Below are 15769 nucleotides of genomic sequence, written 5' to 3' on the forward strand. Positions count from 1 at the left end.
CTCTGCCAGCTCAGCTCCCCTCAGTTTAGGACCCCTCATTCACTGTTTACCTCGCCTCAGCCAAAATAACCTTAACCTTAGCTTCGTCCTCCATCTCCATCACCAACTTTACTTCTGTCCTCTTCCCAAGATGTCCTCCCGCGGTGTCCCAGAAGTCCTTTTCAAAAAAGTAGACGAATACGTCGACTCCCTCGCTCCCCAGATCCAACCCCGCATCACCTCCGAGCTCGAGACCTTTCAGCAAAAGACCATCGACAGCCTCGAAGATAAAGTCGTCGACGCTTTCCGATCACTCTTCAACAAAGATAAGGATTCTTCTTCGAGAAGTCCATTTGATCTTAAGGATGATGCGCCGGATGCCTACGGTGGACAGAGTTTGCCGTTTGCGGATGAGTTGGCAAAGTTGACGAGGAGTTTTACAAAGATTACTGATGAGGCGGGGGATGATTTACGGGATATTTTCGATATTACGGAGGGGAGAGCCGGAGGACAGAGTGATACGAGATCGAGGGGAGGGGAGACGTCGCGGGGTGGTGCGAAGGGGTTCTTGTCGGCTGCTTTTGACGCGGTGCAGGATCATCTGGAGAACAATAACGGCAGGGGAGGAGGTCAAGGCTTTGAACTTGATGGTCTGCTAGGTGTGATTAGCAACACTGTCAAAGACGCCGCACGAAACCCAGAGGAGAAAGCACGGATGATCAGTCCCGAGATCAAAGAACAAGTCGGCGCCAAACTCCGCGAACAACATGCCCCGATCGCAGAGCAGTTCACGCGCATTGCTCTCGACCACATCAAGCGCTGGTTACGAGGAAATACGAGCACGAAAGATCTAGGCGATGGTGTCAAGGGCGAGATTGAAGATCAGGTTAAGGATCTTGTTAAAGGAATTGGAGGGCTGTTTGGGAATAATAAAAAGTCCAACGAAGGTTCGGCGAGAGGGTTCGGCGATGGAGATCGTGATGGCGAACGCGCTGATGGCGAGAGCGGTGGTTTCTCAAAAGTCATAAGCGATAAACTCAGCACAGGTATCGCAAGAGTCCACAGAGAAGTCCGTCTCGAGTTCCGAAAGATTCTCGGCGGTATTGAAAAGCAACTCTTCGAATTACTACCCGACCAGTTCCAACGTCCTCTCGAGAAAATCCTCGGCGGAAACCCTTTCGACACACAACTCGATCGCGACGCCGGCCCTGGCCATTCTGCGGATAGAGGGTTTGGGGACGATATCAAGGCGAAGCTGGTGAACAAGATTAGAGGGCTGGTGAGGAAGGTTCAGGAGACGCTGAGGGAGAGTATTCTGGGGGTTGTCAATGGTGGGCATAGGAAGTTTGAGAGGCAGAGCTGGGTGTTTGTGCAGAACATGGTGGAGATGAAGGTGCAGAAGTATCTGCCCAAGGTTAAGATCTCGGTGCCGGATGATATTGGGAATGAGGGTGTTAGTGTGGGAGCTCCGGCTCAAGCGAATCTTGGTGGTTCGAATGCGCCTGTGCCAGCTTCTCAAGGCGGACATTCGTCGTCAGGACAGGGAGGATACTCGTCGGGTCAGGGAGGCTACGAACGGCCGTCGGAGCAGCATGGAGGGGGATATCAACAGCCGTACACTCCTCCTTCGCAGTTTGGGGATAATCGACCTGATCACCAGCAGAGCCAGGGCTACAGGCCGCAACAGAGTCACGAATACAAACCTCCTCAGGGACAGGACTATAGGCCACAGCAGAGCCAAGAATACAGACCTCAAGGCCACGATGAGTACCGACCTCAAGGGCAACAGGGCGAATACCGACCACAGCACCAGTCCCAGCAGGATTACAGACCTCAAAACCAGGATAACTACCGACCCCAGGACGAGTATAGACCTCAGCAACAGCAGTCGCACCAAGAGTACCGCCCCGACCAATACCCTCCGCCGCCACAGCATCCATCAAGCCACTCTGGGAGCTACCAGCAGAACGAGGGTTATCAGAATCAGGGTTACCAGCAAGCTCAAGGCTACCAACAGAGCCAGGGCTATCAACAGAACCACGGTTACCAACAGAACCAAGGTTACCAATAGAATCAAGGTTACTAACAGAATCAAGGACACAGCCAGTTCCGGGGATATGGTCAAGACCCAGCCGTAACCAGGACTTCTGAGAATGTCAACGAAATGTACAACGAAATGACAGGCATGCTCAATGACGATAACCGATACGGCGCAAGAAGATGACGAGCTATCTCGCCAAGCGATACAGGGTTCCTCTACGCCGATGGCTTGGGCGACGCTAGGTAGATTGATGAATGAACGGCCATTTCCATGATCTGATCCGTCCCCTGTTCTTGAATTGACTCTATCAACATGCCGAACATTCCGTCTCCCCTCCCGCTGACAGATAACGCTCTAGAACGCCTCTTGCTACCGAGACCCTGGATTTGCCCCCACAGATCCTGAGTTTCATGGCTTCCGCCATCTACACTAAACCATCATATCATGAAAGTACCATGACAGAAAACCCCCGTCAATCCCACCATGTGAGACTTTCTATCCTACGACGTGCAGAATATACACCCAGGACCCTGCATCACGAAGATCTCAGCCACCATCTTCCCTTCGGATTGTGATATCACATGACATCCCGATATGCTTGGCACGGTGGTCTGATTGTGTTGTTACGTAGGAGAAAACTTTGGAGCTGCGAGTGATATGATATGATGCTTCCACGTGCCTGGGATTTCGTCACAACGGCATGATTTTGGAAGACCGAGGTATTCGTTCTAGCGCTGGGATTTGCCAGTGGTTTTGTTCTTGATAGTTACACACCTACGGTCGAAGTCCGAGATGTGCATGGCATTCTGGAGCATGGCAATTGCGCGATGGCTTCAAGGGTTCTTGATTTCAGGGTCCTGGGAGTGTGATGGAATCCTTGTAGAAAGGTTCGGGGGTGTAAGGGACCTTTGTGGAGGGAAGAGATAACTTCAGCTTCAAACTCACGATCTGATCATGTTGGTGTTTTTGAAGAGATCCGCGGATGACGCGAGAGTCCGATGATGGGAGACGTCACGGGGATATGTCATGGGAAGAACGAAGCCGTGATGTTCCGTCCATGATATGAAATTCGGGCGGGCAAGCAAAGTATCGCGGGGATGTCTTGGGCGGCTTCAAGGCAGAGGCTCTGCGCTTCTAGGACTTCATCGTTAACTTGAGATAGTGGCGACAAGCTGTGTGCTCTAGATATGTAGCTTTGCTAGCTACTCAGGATCAAAGAAGTTCAGTTAGTCCTCCAGCTACCGGTATTGAGCGCTCTGAGAGATGCATTGAGTACTTTCCCCTTGGTTAATCTCTTCTCTGCCAAGTCATATGTCTCTATACGCGGATTTATTGTTCGCATCTGCTATTCCTCTATCGAGGTGTTTCCTTGATGTAGTTTGAGTTGTCTCCTTGGCAAGTCCCCTTTGGAAGAGCTGCCTCATACTGCACCAGCTTCCTCGCGCTTTGAAACGAGGGCCCGAGTTCTTCAAAGCCATTGACTTTTCTATCCCTAAACGCAACGCATAGATGTTTCGTTGTAACGTCAGAACACTTGATGGACACGCTCTTTTTATTAACATTACTATATCCTCCTCTAACCTTCCATCTCACCTCTCAACCCACAACCCCCCATTCCCATAAACCTGATCCCTCAATACCCCAGCCTCACTCCTAACTCCAACCCAATGCTTCGGTATCCTATCCATCTGACTCTGCACCACCCCCGTCGCATCCCCCAACCTCTCCTTAAACCCCTTCTCGCTCTTCACAGCCCTGACCGCCGAGACAGAAACTTCTGGGCCCCAATTCTCCCGCCCTAAACTCGCTGTCGTGGTCATGACATCGCGCGTATGCTCTTCCAAGAAAGCTTCATTTGTGAGGTTGGGAGAGGAGGGGTGCAAGTGCCCCATCAGCATGACTTTCATGCGGAGGTCGAAGAAGAGTGTGTCAGAAAAGTCGTGGAGGATGTGCACTGTTACTTTGTTCCGAAGAACTACCCCGGGAGGGGCGTTGCGGAGGGGTGCGATTGTGACGATTGCTTCGTGCCAGTCGTCGTCGAAATCTTCGCTTTCTTTGGGTGGGAGGACGCGTGCCCATGCGGCAAAGACACCGCCCATTCTCATCTTGACCTCATCACCAACCTCACTCAGATTCGCCGTTGGAACACCCAACTCGCGAGTAGAAATGCCCGTTCCTCGAACGACCTTGCCCGCAAACTTGAAAGGAAACGGCGCCTCAGGTCCCTCGTCACTCCCAAGTATCGTCAACGGCTCCATTGCTTCTCCCGATATCAACGGATCATAACGTCCCGCCTTGCCATTCTTCCAACTCTCACTAACTGCATTCCCAATGCCACTTCCATGGTACGCTTTCGTAGCGACTTTCTTGATAGTAGCGTTCGAAGGCGTGAGTCTTTTGGCCCCCTGTTCGACGACTGCGCCTGCGACGCCGGTGTACTTCTTTGCAACCTGTGAACCAATGGTGCTAGCGACTTTGATGCCCATTTCCAAGGGCATAGTACTTAGACTTGAACCACGAACGGTGCTTACGTCTGTGGATGTGCTGGCGATGCGGAATACGGGACTCCCGCAGAGGACCTTTTTGCCATCGGAGTTGGAGCAGAGAACGAGGCGGAAGTAACCGTCTGTTGCTGCGGCGGGGATACGGATGATGTGTGTTTCTCTCGGGAGGTGTTTCTTCATACGCCCCGAGGCTTTTTTAACGAACCGCTTGAAGTCGCGCTGGATACCGCGTTCTTCTGCTTCAGAGATATGTTCCACGCCTGTTTTGGTCGCGGGGGTTACATCGATCCAAGTACCAGTTGTTCCCATCATTGCTTTGAGCGTCATTCCCATGTTTCCTGAATATCCCTTTTGCTGTAACCACACAGTTCTCGTGGGTGGAAGAGGTTCATCTGAGAGGATGGTGATGGGTACTGAAGTCGCTGGACCTCTGTACCAGATTAGAGCATGAGAGTGACGAATGATACTGAAATGCTTGTTGGACTCTGCGGGGTGACTTATAAGGCCACCAGCGAAATACTGGGCTTCTCCAAGTGCAGCTTTCCATTTCGACGAATCCTTCGGTTTGTCTTCTTGAGCATCCAACCTCGCTGATAGAGCAGATGAGCTCTTAACTCTTCTAATCTCATTTGACGGCGCAGGACTCAAAGGGCCCGGAGTGAGTGACGTTGGACTTGGAATCTCATCAACCACAAAATCAACCTGGTAGTTCCCCCTCGGGTCCAAAAACCCCGACTGCTGCGGTGCATGAGCGCCAGTGAGGTTCGTCGCCGAGCGGACCGGGCGCAGAGGCCGTGGAGGCGGAGGCGGTGCTAGGCCGGCGCCGAACTCGGGACGGTAGGCACTGTATTCCGGGGGCGGGGACGGAGTTGGCTGTGCGATGGGGGCTGGCCGCGTGTAGTAATTTGGGTCAGACCATTTCTCTGCGTCCGGAGTTGGAGGGAAATACGGATTCATCTTGTCATTAAGAGTAGAGGATTAAAGAGGGCTATTTGGTTTGAAGTTCAAGAAGGGAGAGGAGAGGTATGTAAAAGATGAGCATACGTGTTGGGTGGCCAAGAAATTGCACCGTGTGGATGGTCAGGGGGTTAGACTGCACACAGTATTCAGATAAAGAGTGTTTCTACGAGTGTTTCGACACCAAAACCGGGATAAAAGATTAAACATCGACAGAAATCGCGGGGATGATATTTATAGAATATTTATTGGTCTATTGATCATCTCCCAAATAAGCTTATTATGTTGGGGCTCGCTTCGCTCTAACTTCCAGAAACCAGGGCCTCCATCTCATCAGCTTCCCTTGGTACATCAGTCAGGTTCTCAGAGCCAGTCTTGGTGATGAGGATGTTGTCCTCGATGCTATCAAATACCGGTTAGCAAATTGCTTCGATAGCGCGACGGTGGCCACCAGAGCCATAACTTACCGAACTCCACCGACATCCCAGTACTTGTCCAGAACGTCCTTGTCGATGAATTTGCTGTGCACGGGGTCCTCGAGGTAAGGGTCGATGATAAACTTGCAGAAGTAAATCTAAAAATGTCAATACCCGTTCAAATGCGCCGTGAATGTTACTTACACCAGGCTCGACAGTGACAACGCTGCCGCTGGGGAGAGTGCCCCGCACGCGTAGGTAGCGGAAGAGCTTATCCTTGTCGCCAAAGTTGGGGTTGCCGCCGGTGTCGTGGGTGTCCATGCCAAGGTAATGACCTAGACCGTGAGGGAGGAAAGCAGCGCTCGTGCGGGCCTTGAGGATTTCGTCCTTGTCGCCCTTGAGAATGCCAGCTTCGAGGAGGCCGTCGATGGCGATCTTGTGGGCGAGCAGATGAACATCGTCCCAGACAACACCCTCCTTGAGAACTGATATACACTCCTTTTGCATCTTGAGGACGGTCTCGTAGATGTGGCGAGACTCCTTGGTGAACTTGCCCGAGAGAGGGAATGTTCGTGTCTAAACGGTCAGCTCAATCCAACCCAGGATCTTATGTACTCACAATATCAGCAGCGTAGTTGTTCCACTCGCCACCAGCATCCATCAACAGGTTGAGCTTGCCCTCCAGAGGCGCGTTGTTTGGGACGTAGTGCAGCGTAGCAGCAGCTCTTCCAGCAGCAGCAATAGGATCATACGACATCTTCTTAACACCATAAGAATAGCATCTCTCCTTAAAGGCCGCCTCAAACTCCTGCTCGTTCTTGGCAGTCTTGGCCCTTGCAAACACAGCGCGATGTCCAATGCCAGAGATATAGTTTGCCTTTCGTAGCATAGCAACCTCGAACTCGTCCTTGACCACTCGCGAGGTCTCAATAGCTGTCTTCAACACATTGAAGTTCTTGTTGTCGAAGCCGATGAAGGAAACGTGGTCGGAGACTTGGTTCGCGATGGCAAAGGCTGATGACTTGGGGTTCTCGGATCCGAGGTGTGCGAGGGTAGCGTTGAGTTCGGTGGTGAGCTTGACTTCGTCGACGTCGTACTGCGCGAGGGCCTCGTCGATGCTGACGGGGAGACCGGACCAGATGACATCGTCGGGGTTGATGGGAGGAATAAAGAGCGTGGATTTCGCGGATTGGATGTCGTAAACGAAAGCGCAGTCGGGGAGGTTGCAGCCGGTGAGGTAGTAGAAGTATCGGCGCTGACTGGGGGATCAAAGATTAGATGATGTTTTGGAGATAAGGTGGGATACGCACCGGAAGGGCTCGGGCTCGTCGCTATCTTCCATCATTCGAGTAACTTGACTCTCAAGGTATAGAATACCATTGGCATCAGGGACATCCTTGCGGATGAGGTCCACGACACGTTTGGCATGGTCTTTGCCTGGGTATTTGCCCTTGAGGACAGCCTCATAGTTTTCAGCGACCATGGTGATAGCTCTTGCGTGGGGTGTTCGCGATAAGAAACGTGGTCGCGTGGATGATATCGGATTCAGACGTCGCACTTCTGTATACAGACTTTGTCGCGCTGACCTTGCAGTCTTTGTAGAAAGTGTTCGTGTTGTTGCTTGAAAAGAACAAAGATGGAGGGGAGATTTGAACAACCCCGCTATGGACCTCGGATTCTTGGTCATGACGGAGGTGCATTTCACAAATTAGGAAGCTCCAGTGGCTGCATTCACTAATCGCCTGCCCGTTACAGGGTCCCAAATGTGGGGTTACGGCTGACAACGGCTTCTGCAGGTAAATAAAACTTGATAATGAGCTGATGGAGATTTGAGATGGGAACCTGACGGATGAATTAATGGTCCGTTTGAACAAATAACGAAATGTATTAGCTGCAAAGTAGACTATGTACAATAGATACTGAAAGAATAATATGCGACAGAAGGTGGAAGAAGGCATCAAGCCGATTCTGAGAGAAACTCGAGAATAGCATCGTAAGTGACAGTGTGTGAATATCCAAAGTTCAATCCGTGACCTGCACCTGGCACAACGGTTGTGTTGAATCGCGAAGCTTGTGTAAAGAACTGTCTCGATATGTCGAGTAATGAGGGCAGCTTGGGGTCTACGCTGCCTGTAGAGTAGCAGTTATCGCCACAGAAAGGTACATCGCGTGCTGCAACTATTAGCTTTGCTCTGTTCCATTCAGAGTGAGGTTGACTTACAGCCAGTCACGATCTGGACAGGACCAGTGTATGTGTTATTCTTCCCAGCTGGTGCTCCCAATGTAAGAAGTTCACCAGGCGAAACAGGCTGGCCCTTCTCATATGCCACTTCCAGAATCTTGGGGTCAAAGTCGCCCTCTGCAAAGAAGTTGATCTGTATGCCCACTGTAGACGACACACCGACGTAGCCAGCGGGATACTTATCGGCGAGAGGTGTAGCAGTAATAGGAATGAAGTTGCTTCCAACTGCGAATAGCCCCAAATAAGCAGTCGCCTGCGAAAAGCCCGTCAAGACAACAGCATCAGTGAGTTCAGGACTCTCATTCGCGAGCGCATAGCTAATGACCGACCCAAACGAATGCCCCAAGTGAACGACCTTGGAGTACTTGCATCCTACCCCAAGAGATCCTTCACGAGCTTTGGTAGTGAGGGCCTTGAGAGCTGCAATCTCAAGGTAAACCTGGATCTCGTTCAATGGATCACCCTTGGAAGAAGCACCGACTCCAAGACGGTCCCAGGTAAGAGTCGAGTAGCCGTGCTCATCGACTGCGCGCGCAACATAGCTGTAGTTGTAGTTGTTGTAAGGAAAGTCCCAGTAACTTCTATCAAAGCCGATGCCGTGCGTCATGATCTGAAGTTCCTTTCCAGGACCGGCATCGGGTTCGCAATATGTAGCGGTGAGTTCATAATTACCCGAAACAGTGGTAAACTATCACCATAAGCTTGTATCAAACCATTGAGCGCATATATGACTTACACCCTTTTGCACCTGTTCAGGATATGGAGGTGCACCCTGACGAGCGAGATTGACAGCAAGGCTCGTCACTTCAATACCCGTCAACGGCGCCTCAATGGTGAAAACAGCATTTTGAGAGGTAAGTGACACAGGGACTGTGATGTTTGTGCACTTTCGCGCCGAGGCAGCGGTGATGAGAGTGAAGAGAGCCAAAGACTTGATCATCATGACGACTGTAACTGTTTTTGTCTAAGCAGTAGCAAAGATGGAGAGACAATCTCAAGCCTCTGAGCGATGATCTGTGTATCTTTATATGGGAAGAGGATATGCATGTCTTAATTACAAATTTCTCCTGTATCCGCTGACCGGTCCTGCAGAGCTTAGCTGCATCTACTAATTTGTGTTTCTTGTTGCATATACATCCTTGTAGATATCATCTTCGATCTCACTCCGGAGGTCCGACCATAATCGGCAATGCTACCAAACTCTTACCTGCAATGCTACGGAGGTAGAAAGAAAGATCACGCTTCTTTGTGAATGATGCTTAGATACCATGTTACAGTACCGCGGCACTCGACACTAGCGGAGAATTTAATTCTAAACCCACGGACGCTATCCAATGGGTCGTCTATTGAGATCTTCACTCGGTAGAAACGACCTATCCGCTGTATCCATCTTGGCAAAAAACATGTGTTCTGGGAAGGCCAATCGGTGCAAGTTAGTAATTCTCGGTGTAAGTGAGTAATCATCCCTTCCCCTTGCAGAGCCTCTTGACGTGATAGATGCAGTGAGATTGTTAAACCCCAACATGTCATGTCATCGGGGACCATCGTTTGCATTATGATGTAACCCTTCTAGCAAACTCAATTCACTCTCAGACTTTCACCTACTAAACTTTACGTGTGTGCCGAGCAATGACAAATATCTTACCAATAGGACAGTGAGCCTGGGAGGTGAAGTCATCTGCCGAGGGCTCCATCCCTTGCATTGTGATAGTCAGAGTCTCAACTGAGACAGACACACCGACCGGTACGGGGACTTTTTGTTCTAGCGTCGAATAGAATCATGGATGGGCATAATACAACGGGTTTAAGCGTTGTCTATTGTTTTATGACGGGACAGGGTCTGAGTCGAGAACATGTATGTCTTGAGTGTTGTCTCGTATAATGGCCCGAAAGAGAAGCAATGACAAAAGGCTGAGATGCAGCCAATAGGCACAGGGCGGGCAAGCTGCATTAGCACCAGATCCAAACAGGTGTAACGTCTTACATTGCTCCAAGGTAAGCAGATTGACAAATAACAAGCATGGATCTATTTGCAATACTTCTTACAGCTCATCCTTCTCATCCAGCTCATGCTGTAACTGCATCGCCATCCCAATAGCTGCAAAACCACCCATATGCATCGCCTGCAAAGCACTCCTCATAACAGTCGCCGCATCACCAAACGCAAAACACCCCTTCACACTAGTCTCGTTCATCGGCACCTCAACTTTGATATCACCCGTCGGCGTCGTCTCCAGCCCAAGCTGCTCTGCAAACGGCGCTGCTTGTGCGACATTGGGATGACTTACCACGAAGCCTTCGGTCTTGGAGGAGCCATCCTCAAAGGTGATTTTAACAGAGGGACCAGAATTAACAAGGGCGAAGGATGTGATCTTCCGGGTGTCGAAGTGCACTTTGCTGCTGTGTACTTTTGTCTTTATGGTTGAGGGGAGAGAGGGGTCGCCGTTGGTGTAGATTGTTACGGACTGGGAGAGGCGTTTGGCCATGGGGGTTACGTGCGCGAGCATGTCGGCGCTGGAGAGCATGCCGCCTGCGAAGACGCCTACACTCTCTGCTCCTCGCTCCTCAAAGCCATGGCAGTAAAGACAGTGGAAACTTCAAAGTTAGCGAGGTGCGTTCACAAAGCCAGAGATTTACTTACATTCCCTTTCCCCAGCACTCAGCATATCCGTTAGGCTGCTCCTCAACAAGATCCTTCACCCCGGTGCCTAAGCCGAGTTTCTTTCCCTGATAGACATTGCCATCGTGATCAACCGCTTCAAACACACCAGCGTCTGTTTTGCGAACGGTTGCGATGGTTGTGGACTTGAACTCAATGCTTTCGTACCGCTTTTCAAGATCGTCACGGGCTTTTTTGCGGAAAACGGAGGGCTCAACGTGATCGAAGCCGAGGACGTTGTGCATGTGTTTTGTAGGCGCGTTGCGATAAACGCCTGAGTCGAGGATCAGGGCTGTGTAGACTTGACGGGCGAGGGCGGATGCCATGGCGAGACCGCCTGGGCCGCCGCCGATGATGAGGACGTCGTAGAGCTTGGATGACATTGTGGTTGTATGAGAGACGGAAGAGGTTCAGAGGTAATTTGTGACTGTTATGGGGTAGAATAAGAGTGTAGTTGCTCTTTGGCTTATATACACTCAGCGGAGAGATCCTGAATATCTCCGGTCGGAGACTTTGATGATGGGGCGGAATCATCTAGAGGTTGGATGAAAAAAAGTGCCGCTGACTTGGGGCACGAAGTATCTCCATCTGTACTGAGTCTGTGGCCATTTATGATCTGATCATTGTTCTCAGCTTAACGCCGTTGGTTGTGTCGACCGATAGAAGACGCCCAAGAGTGAGGTCGACGTTAGTGTCAACGTCAGCATAGGCATACGTAGCTACGATAAGATACTAGTCATCAATCTCTTCGAAACTTTTGCCCTTTTAGGACTTATTGATGGTCAATTGAACTAGATCAGGGACTTTTGGGGTTTGGGGGGTCCCTTGTTGGTGATGTTGGTGATCAGCCGTGTGTGTGGATAAGCAGCATGCATTGAGCGAACAACTACAATAAAATAATCGCATTCGCACCCACAGACCCAGGTTTTTCAACGATAGTTCTACAATTCCTGCGCGATCAGGCTGAATAAATAAGACCCAGAGGTCATGCCCAGGGACGACGTAGACAGAGACAAGTCGGGGAGATCTTACACGGTGAATATATCATAAGCATGGCAGGCAGCAAACACATCTCACGACATCATTATCATCGCAGAAGCATATTAAAATCAGAAGTTGAGGAGATAGTACAGGTTCAGATCAAGGCTGAACCATCAATTGCGCTATATAAATAACAATATCCAAAGTCCCGTAGGACCAATCCAAAACAAAAACAGCACTCGTTTCAACTATGCAAGCAGGTCGCTACCCATAATAAGTAACTCCATCGCGATGCTCAAGCATTCCTGCGAGCACCAGCGCCTCACCCCAGTTCAGAAACTCCCAGGCAGCGCCAAGTTTAATGAGGACCAGTCCGACGATGAGGCTCTCCCATCGCTATATCTTTGCTCAGAACCACAAAACTGCAGTTTGCGTATTCCGAGTTCGGACCTGCTACGAGTCGTCACCTAGCACCACCCACGTCTCTGAACCAGGCGTAGCTGCACTATCTAGAAATTCCCGCTGAGAGGGTAAATCGTCGAGTTCGCTGTCGGAAAGACAATCGTAGTCTGAGATTAGATCGGGGGGTTGAGACGTATCAACGTCGAAGGAGGGGTTTGAACCGTCGAGTTCGTATATCACGCGCAGAGGAGCGAAGCTGCGTGTGGGTGTGGTGGAGGGGACTGTGTCGTCCGAGGAGGAGAGGATTTGAGCGAGGGCTTGGGAGCCGCCGAGGTCTGTGAAGGAGAGATCGAGATGAAGAGGCTGGTTGAAGCTAAAGCTCTGAGCGCGCTTCTTGCGGGATTGCTTGGCTGGGCGGATGGAGTAGGTGGGTTCTTCGTGCTTGATACTGTCAAGATTGAAGCCCTCGCCCCTGATCTGCTCGTCGTCGTATAGCAGTCCCATGCGATACAGCTCAGCGACTTCATCGTCCTCCGTCATGGGCATCTTTCGTCCAAGGTACACATTCCCCCTCGCAGTCGAAGCATCGCGAAATGCCTCCTCCCTCTCAAGCGTAGGTCTCCTCACGAGTCGAAAGCGGTCGACAGGCAGAGAGATCCTGCTGTTCGCTAGATCTCTCCCCTCGACCTCATCGGAAGAACCACCAAGACTGGAGTGGTCATGTTTCCGGGCCATGCGGTTCCGATGAACGTGTGTCCATCGTGGATTCGCGCGCTGCAAGTTCCCCGTCGAGATCTCGTAGTGCAGGATCTTTTCGAGCTGAGGACGGCGCGCGCCTCCGTTTGTGTTTGTACTATCCTGTTGTCCACAGCGCAGACAGTGCGTTTCTCCAAAACTTGAAGTCGTGCAGGGGAAACCGGTGTCGCGGCACAGGTTGGCGCCTTTGTGTTGGGACTGACGCTTTGCTGTGGCGCGAACGAAGTGGTTTCGACTTATTTGGGCGCGGGTCTTTAATGTGCTGGGAGGATTGATATGAAAGTGCTTCGCAGCTGGAAGATCTCCAGAGCTGTTGAGTAAGACATCCATGATGGGCTGGGGACGTATTATAAGTAGGTTAGATTGATAGAGGTTTGTACAAGTGAAAGGTATTATGTTGTCAATAAAGATGTTATGTTGTCAAGAAAGGCGCAAAGTTGCGTGCTTGAACACTAAAGGGCGCGAAATTAGGGAATATGAAAGAGGTGTCTGGAAGAGTCGAAGGCTGGAGGGTGTATTAATACGATATCATCTCATCCGGGGCGATATCGTCGTGATTGGCCGCCGGAGGAGTCATATGGACTGCGGATGGCGTACTACCAACCTAGACTAGGCTCTTACATTGTATTACATTACGATTACGGCCTTTGTCTCATGCCATGTCTTTGTTATGAGCAACAACAAGTACAGTGCTGCCTCGGCCTAGTCCCTAGTTGTGACGTGACTCATATTGCATTGCTTGCTTGATCCGGGCGTCTTACAAGGCCAAGATAACCGAGGTGGCGCAGCGAATAAGACAAAACTTGGGGTTTTCGTTGTTGGGGGGGAGCCTTATCGACGAGGCACAGGGCGAGGCGCATGATGGTTTGATTGACAGGCAACGTCCGTGTGATGCGGTTCTGATTGGTTGGTGGGTGTAGGACTCATGACGATAAGGAGAAAGAAGAGGGTGTCGTCATTTGCAGAGGTATCGAGTCGCTGTGTTATAGTGCATTGATACCTAGAGCTGCCTAGAAGGAAGTGTGTTCTACCAAGGTTCTTTTCTTGAATGAGTTGTGCCCGATGACCAAACTGCATGGATGAAGACAGGGAATCACAACGATGATGTTACTGGACAGTGCTCAATGCGGGTGACGACGAGAGTGTTTGATCGCCGTGGAGCTGTTTTCGGTTTGTTGCCGCTGCAGAAACTGGGTTAGCCAACGATAACGATGAGACAGGATCACGGTGCAAGATAAGACGGTTTCTGTTGGAGGAGCTTGTTTATGGGGTGATAAGACATTTCCCCAGTGAGGATATCCCGATAACACCCGGATGTTACGGCGGCTGGACGGACGTGCCGGGAGGCTGTAGAACACACTCAATATTACACTTACACTGTATGTCGACATTGCTTTCAAATCTTGTGATTGACTGCATTTCAGCTCAGGATCAATATTGCATTTTCTCTAACCGCTATCACCCTCAAACAGGGCATACAAGATGAATGTGCAATGCCCAAAGCAGACACTCACATAACCGTAGGGTAACACTCACCACTCATCATCCAACTCAGAGCAACCATCACTCATCTGACTTGACATCCATTTCCTCGAGATACTTCCTCACATCAACCATCTCAATCCCCCTCTCCTCATTAAAACTCCCACTCTTATCCCACGCAACCCCACGGCCCTGCGCAAACGTATCCCTATACTTGACCATCACGCTCGGCTCGCTCTCCATCTGCCTCTTGAGCTCCTCCAGATCCCACACCTCCCGCTTGAACTTGGTGTCAAAATGCTCATCTAGTAAATCTGCCAGTTCGCCGTAGGATATAGTATCTCCCGCTGTGTACACAACTTGATGCGATATACCCCGTGGGTCGAGGATTATATCCGCTGTGACGCGCCCGATGTCAGTAGGTGTTGTGACGGTAATTCTGTTATCCCAGCTTCCAAGTGCTCTGACGATCTTATTCCCGAGATCAACGACCCCAAAGTCTGGGAGGAACAAAAAGCTCATGAACAGTCCAGTTGACACAATCGTCCAATCAACGTCCCTCTGCGCTCTTAGTTTCTTCCGGACCTCTAACTGCTCATCGAATAAATCCTGCGAGCTGCCCTCCCCAATAACATCATAGTCCATCCCAAACTGCCAGGGAAAGAATCTCCTAACGCCCGCTTTAAGCACAGCGTCTAAAAGCTTGAGCTGCGTTCCAGACGGTAATCCCATGCCATTACAAGACACAATAACATCGTATTTCTTAAAGATAGACGCTAGGTCTTCAACGCTCGCGTTGACGACATCAGCTGCTTCAAACCCTGCGTTGAGGGCACGAATGCGCTGGACTAGTTTCTTCTTCTCAGGAGCAGCGGAATCAAGAGTTGCTTGACGAAGAAGAACGGAATAGCGTTGACGCTTGGGGTGTGAGGTGAGGGCCTCGAGGACAGAGAGGCCTAGTTCCCCGGCGCCGAGGATAAGGATGTTTTGAGGCGTCATGGGTACTGGTATGGATGGGTCGTTGAGACGATTGAGGGCTTGCAAGTTCTCGATGGAGAGTTCAAGAGGCGTTTCGGGCGTCATATTTAGAAGAAGTAGTAGTATTTTAGGCTATAGTTTAATTTTGTGCTGCATTACGTCGTGAATACAACCTTTGGAAGGGACGAGAATTGAGGCTGCATCTGCATCTTGGCGGATCCTTTGCGCGGGGGAACGAATGACCTTGGCGTTGGGTGTAAGCAATTCCTCTATCTCCATGTCAAACTCCGAGAACATGAAGATATTCCGATTTTTATTATTGTATTTGTAAGAACAATAGACTTACATCATCAATAAACAAGGTTAAGTGCC

The 15769-nt window shown here is 50.5% G+C and overlaps 7 protein-coding genes across 7 annotated transcripts; 1 reads left to right on the plus strand and 6 right to left on the minus strand.

The window, feature by feature from the left end:
- Positions 1-49: 49 nt before the first annotated feature.
- Positions 50-5778, plus strand: FOIG_05300 (uncharacterized protein). The gene has a single exon (XM_031203857.1). It carries the CDS (start codon positions 131-133, stop codon positions 2048-2050), a length of 1920 nt encoding a protein of 639 aa, XP_031065686.1. The 5' UTR covers positions 50-130; the 3' UTR covers positions 2051-5778.
- Positions 3512-5547, minus strand: FOIG_05301 (uncharacterized protein). The gene has a single exon (XM_031203858.1). The coding sequence runs from the start codon at positions 5479-5481 to the stop codon at positions 3610-3612; it is 1872 nt and encodes a 623-aa protein (XP_031065687.1). The 5' UTR covers positions 5482-5547; the 3' UTR covers positions 3512-3609.
- On the minus strand, positions 5618-7621 carry FOIG_05302 (xaa-Pro dipeptidase). Its single transcript, XM_031203859.1, has 5 exons — positions 7208-7621; positions 6517-7156; positions 6102-6473; positions 5949-6055; positions 5618-5883 (listed from the first exon to the last, which is right to left on the minus strand). The coding sequence occupies exons 1-5, from the start codon at positions 7582-7584 to the stop codon at positions 5784-5786; spliced, it is 1596 nt and encodes a 531-aa protein (XP_031065688.1). The 5' UTR covers positions 7585-7621; the 3' UTR covers positions 5618-5783.
- A 71-nt stretch (positions 7622-7692) lies between these two features.
- On the minus strand, positions 7693-9205 carry FOIG_05303 (uncharacterized protein). Its single transcript, XM_031203860.1, has 3 exons — positions 8876-9205; positions 8119-8827; positions 7693-8069 (listed from the first exon to the last, which is right to left on the minus strand). The coding sequence occupies exons 1-3, from the start codon at positions 9080-9082 to the stop codon at positions 7855-7857; spliced, it is 1131 nt and encodes a 376-aa protein (XP_031065689.1). The 5' UTR covers positions 9083-9205; the 3' UTR covers positions 7693-7854.
- A 556-nt stretch (positions 9206-9761) lies between these two features.
- On the minus strand, positions 9762-11504 carry FOIG_05304 (uncharacterized protein). Its single transcript, XM_031203861.1, has 2 exons — positions 10781-11504; positions 9762-10734 (listed from the first exon to the last, which is right to left on the minus strand). Exons 1-2 carry the CDS (start codon positions 11179-11181, stop codon positions 10182-10184), a joined length of 954 nt encoding a protein of 317 aa, XP_031065690.1. The 5' UTR covers positions 11182-11504; the 3' UTR covers positions 9762-10181.
- Positions 11505-11908: 404 nt separating this feature from the next.
- Positions 11909-13934, minus strand: FOIG_05305 (uncharacterized protein). The gene is made up of 2 exons (XM_031203862.1): positions 13559-13934; positions 11909-13442 (listed from the first exon to the last, which is right to left on the minus strand). Exon 2 carries the CDS (start codon positions 13265-13267, stop codon positions 12233-12235), a length of 1035 nt encoding a protein of 344 aa, XP_031065691.1. The 5' UTR covers positions 13268-13442; positions 13559-13934; the 3' UTR covers positions 11909-12232.
- Positions 13935-14012: 78 nt separating this feature from the next.
- Positions 14013-15696, minus strand: FOIG_05306 (uncharacterized protein). The gene is made up of 2 exons (XM_031203863.1): positions 14314-15696; positions 14013-14118 (listed from the first exon to the last, which is right to left on the minus strand). Exon 1 carries the CDS (start codon positions 15500-15502, stop codon positions 14501-14503), a length of 1002 nt encoding a protein of 333 aa, XP_031065692.1. The 5' UTR covers positions 15503-15696; the 3' UTR covers positions 14013-14118; positions 14314-14500.
- Between the last annotated feature and the right edge of the window lie 73 nt (positions 15697-15769).

The sequence above is a fragment of the Fusarium odoratissimum genome (assembly GCF_000260195.1).
Source record: "Fusarium odoratissimum NRRL 54006 unplaced genomic scaffold supercont1.7, whole genome shotgun sequence".
In the NCBI taxonomy this organism is placed as follows: Eukaryota; Fungi; Ascomycota; class Sordariomycetes; order Hypocreales; family Nectriaceae; genus Fusarium; species Fusarium odoratissimum.

What these genes read in the sequence shown, in the direction of transcription:
- FOIG_05300 (XM_031203857.1), top strand. Translation starts at nt 131, where the DNA reads ATGTCCTCCCGCGGTGTCCCAGAAGTCCTTTTCAAAAAAGTAGACGAA.
- FOIG_05301 (XM_031203858.1), bottom strand. Translation starts at nt 5,481, where the DNA reads ATGAATCCGTATTTCCCTCCAACTCCGGACGCAGAGAAATGGTCTGAC.
- FOIG_05302 (XM_031203859.1), bottom strand. Translation starts at nt 7,584, where the DNA reads ATGACCAAGAATCCGAGGTCCATAGCGGGGTTGTTCAAATCTCCCCTC. An exon ending in TTGTCACTGTCGAGCCTGGT is followed by an intron (nt 6,056 to 6,101) that starts GTAAGTAACATT and finishes TGACATTTTTAG; the next exon opens with ATTTACTTCTGCAAGTTTAT. An exon ending in TGGGATGTCGGTGGAGTTCG is followed by an intron (nt 5,884 to 5,948) that starts GTAAGTTATGGC and finishes GGTATTTGATAG; the next exon opens with CATCGAGGACAACATCCTCA.
- FOIG_05303 (XM_031203860.1), bottom strand. Translation starts at nt 9,082, where the DNA reads ATGATGATCAAGTCTTTGGCTCTCTTCACTCTCATCACCGCTGCCTCG. An exon ending in CTGAACAGGTGCAAAAGGGT is followed by an intron (nt 8,828 to 8,875) that starts GTAAGTCATATA and finishes TTATGGTGATAG; the next exon opens with TTTACCACTGTTTCGGGTAA. An exon ending in TGTCCAGATCGTGACTGGCT is followed by an intron (nt 8,070 to 8,118) that starts GTAAGTCAACCT and finishes TAATAGTTGCAG; the next exon opens with CACGCGATGTACCTTTCTGT.
- FOIG_05304 (XM_031203861.1), bottom strand. Translation starts at nt 11,181, where the DNA reads ATGTCATCCAAGCTCTACGACGTCCTCATCATCGGCGGCGGCCCAGGC. An exon ending in GAGTGCTGGGGAAAGGGAAT is followed by an intron (nt 10,735 to 10,780) that starts GTAAGTAAATCT and finishes CTAACTTTGAAG; the next exon opens with TTTCCACTGTCTTTACTGCC.
- FOIG_05305 (XM_031203862.1), bottom strand. Translation starts at nt 13,267, where the DNA reads ATGGATGTCTTACTCAACAGCTCTGGAGATCTTCCAGCTGCGAAGCAC.
- FOIG_05306 (XM_031203863.1), bottom strand. Translation starts at nt 15,502, where the DNA reads ATGACGCCCGAAACGCCTCTTGAACTCTCCATCGAGAACTTGCAAGCC.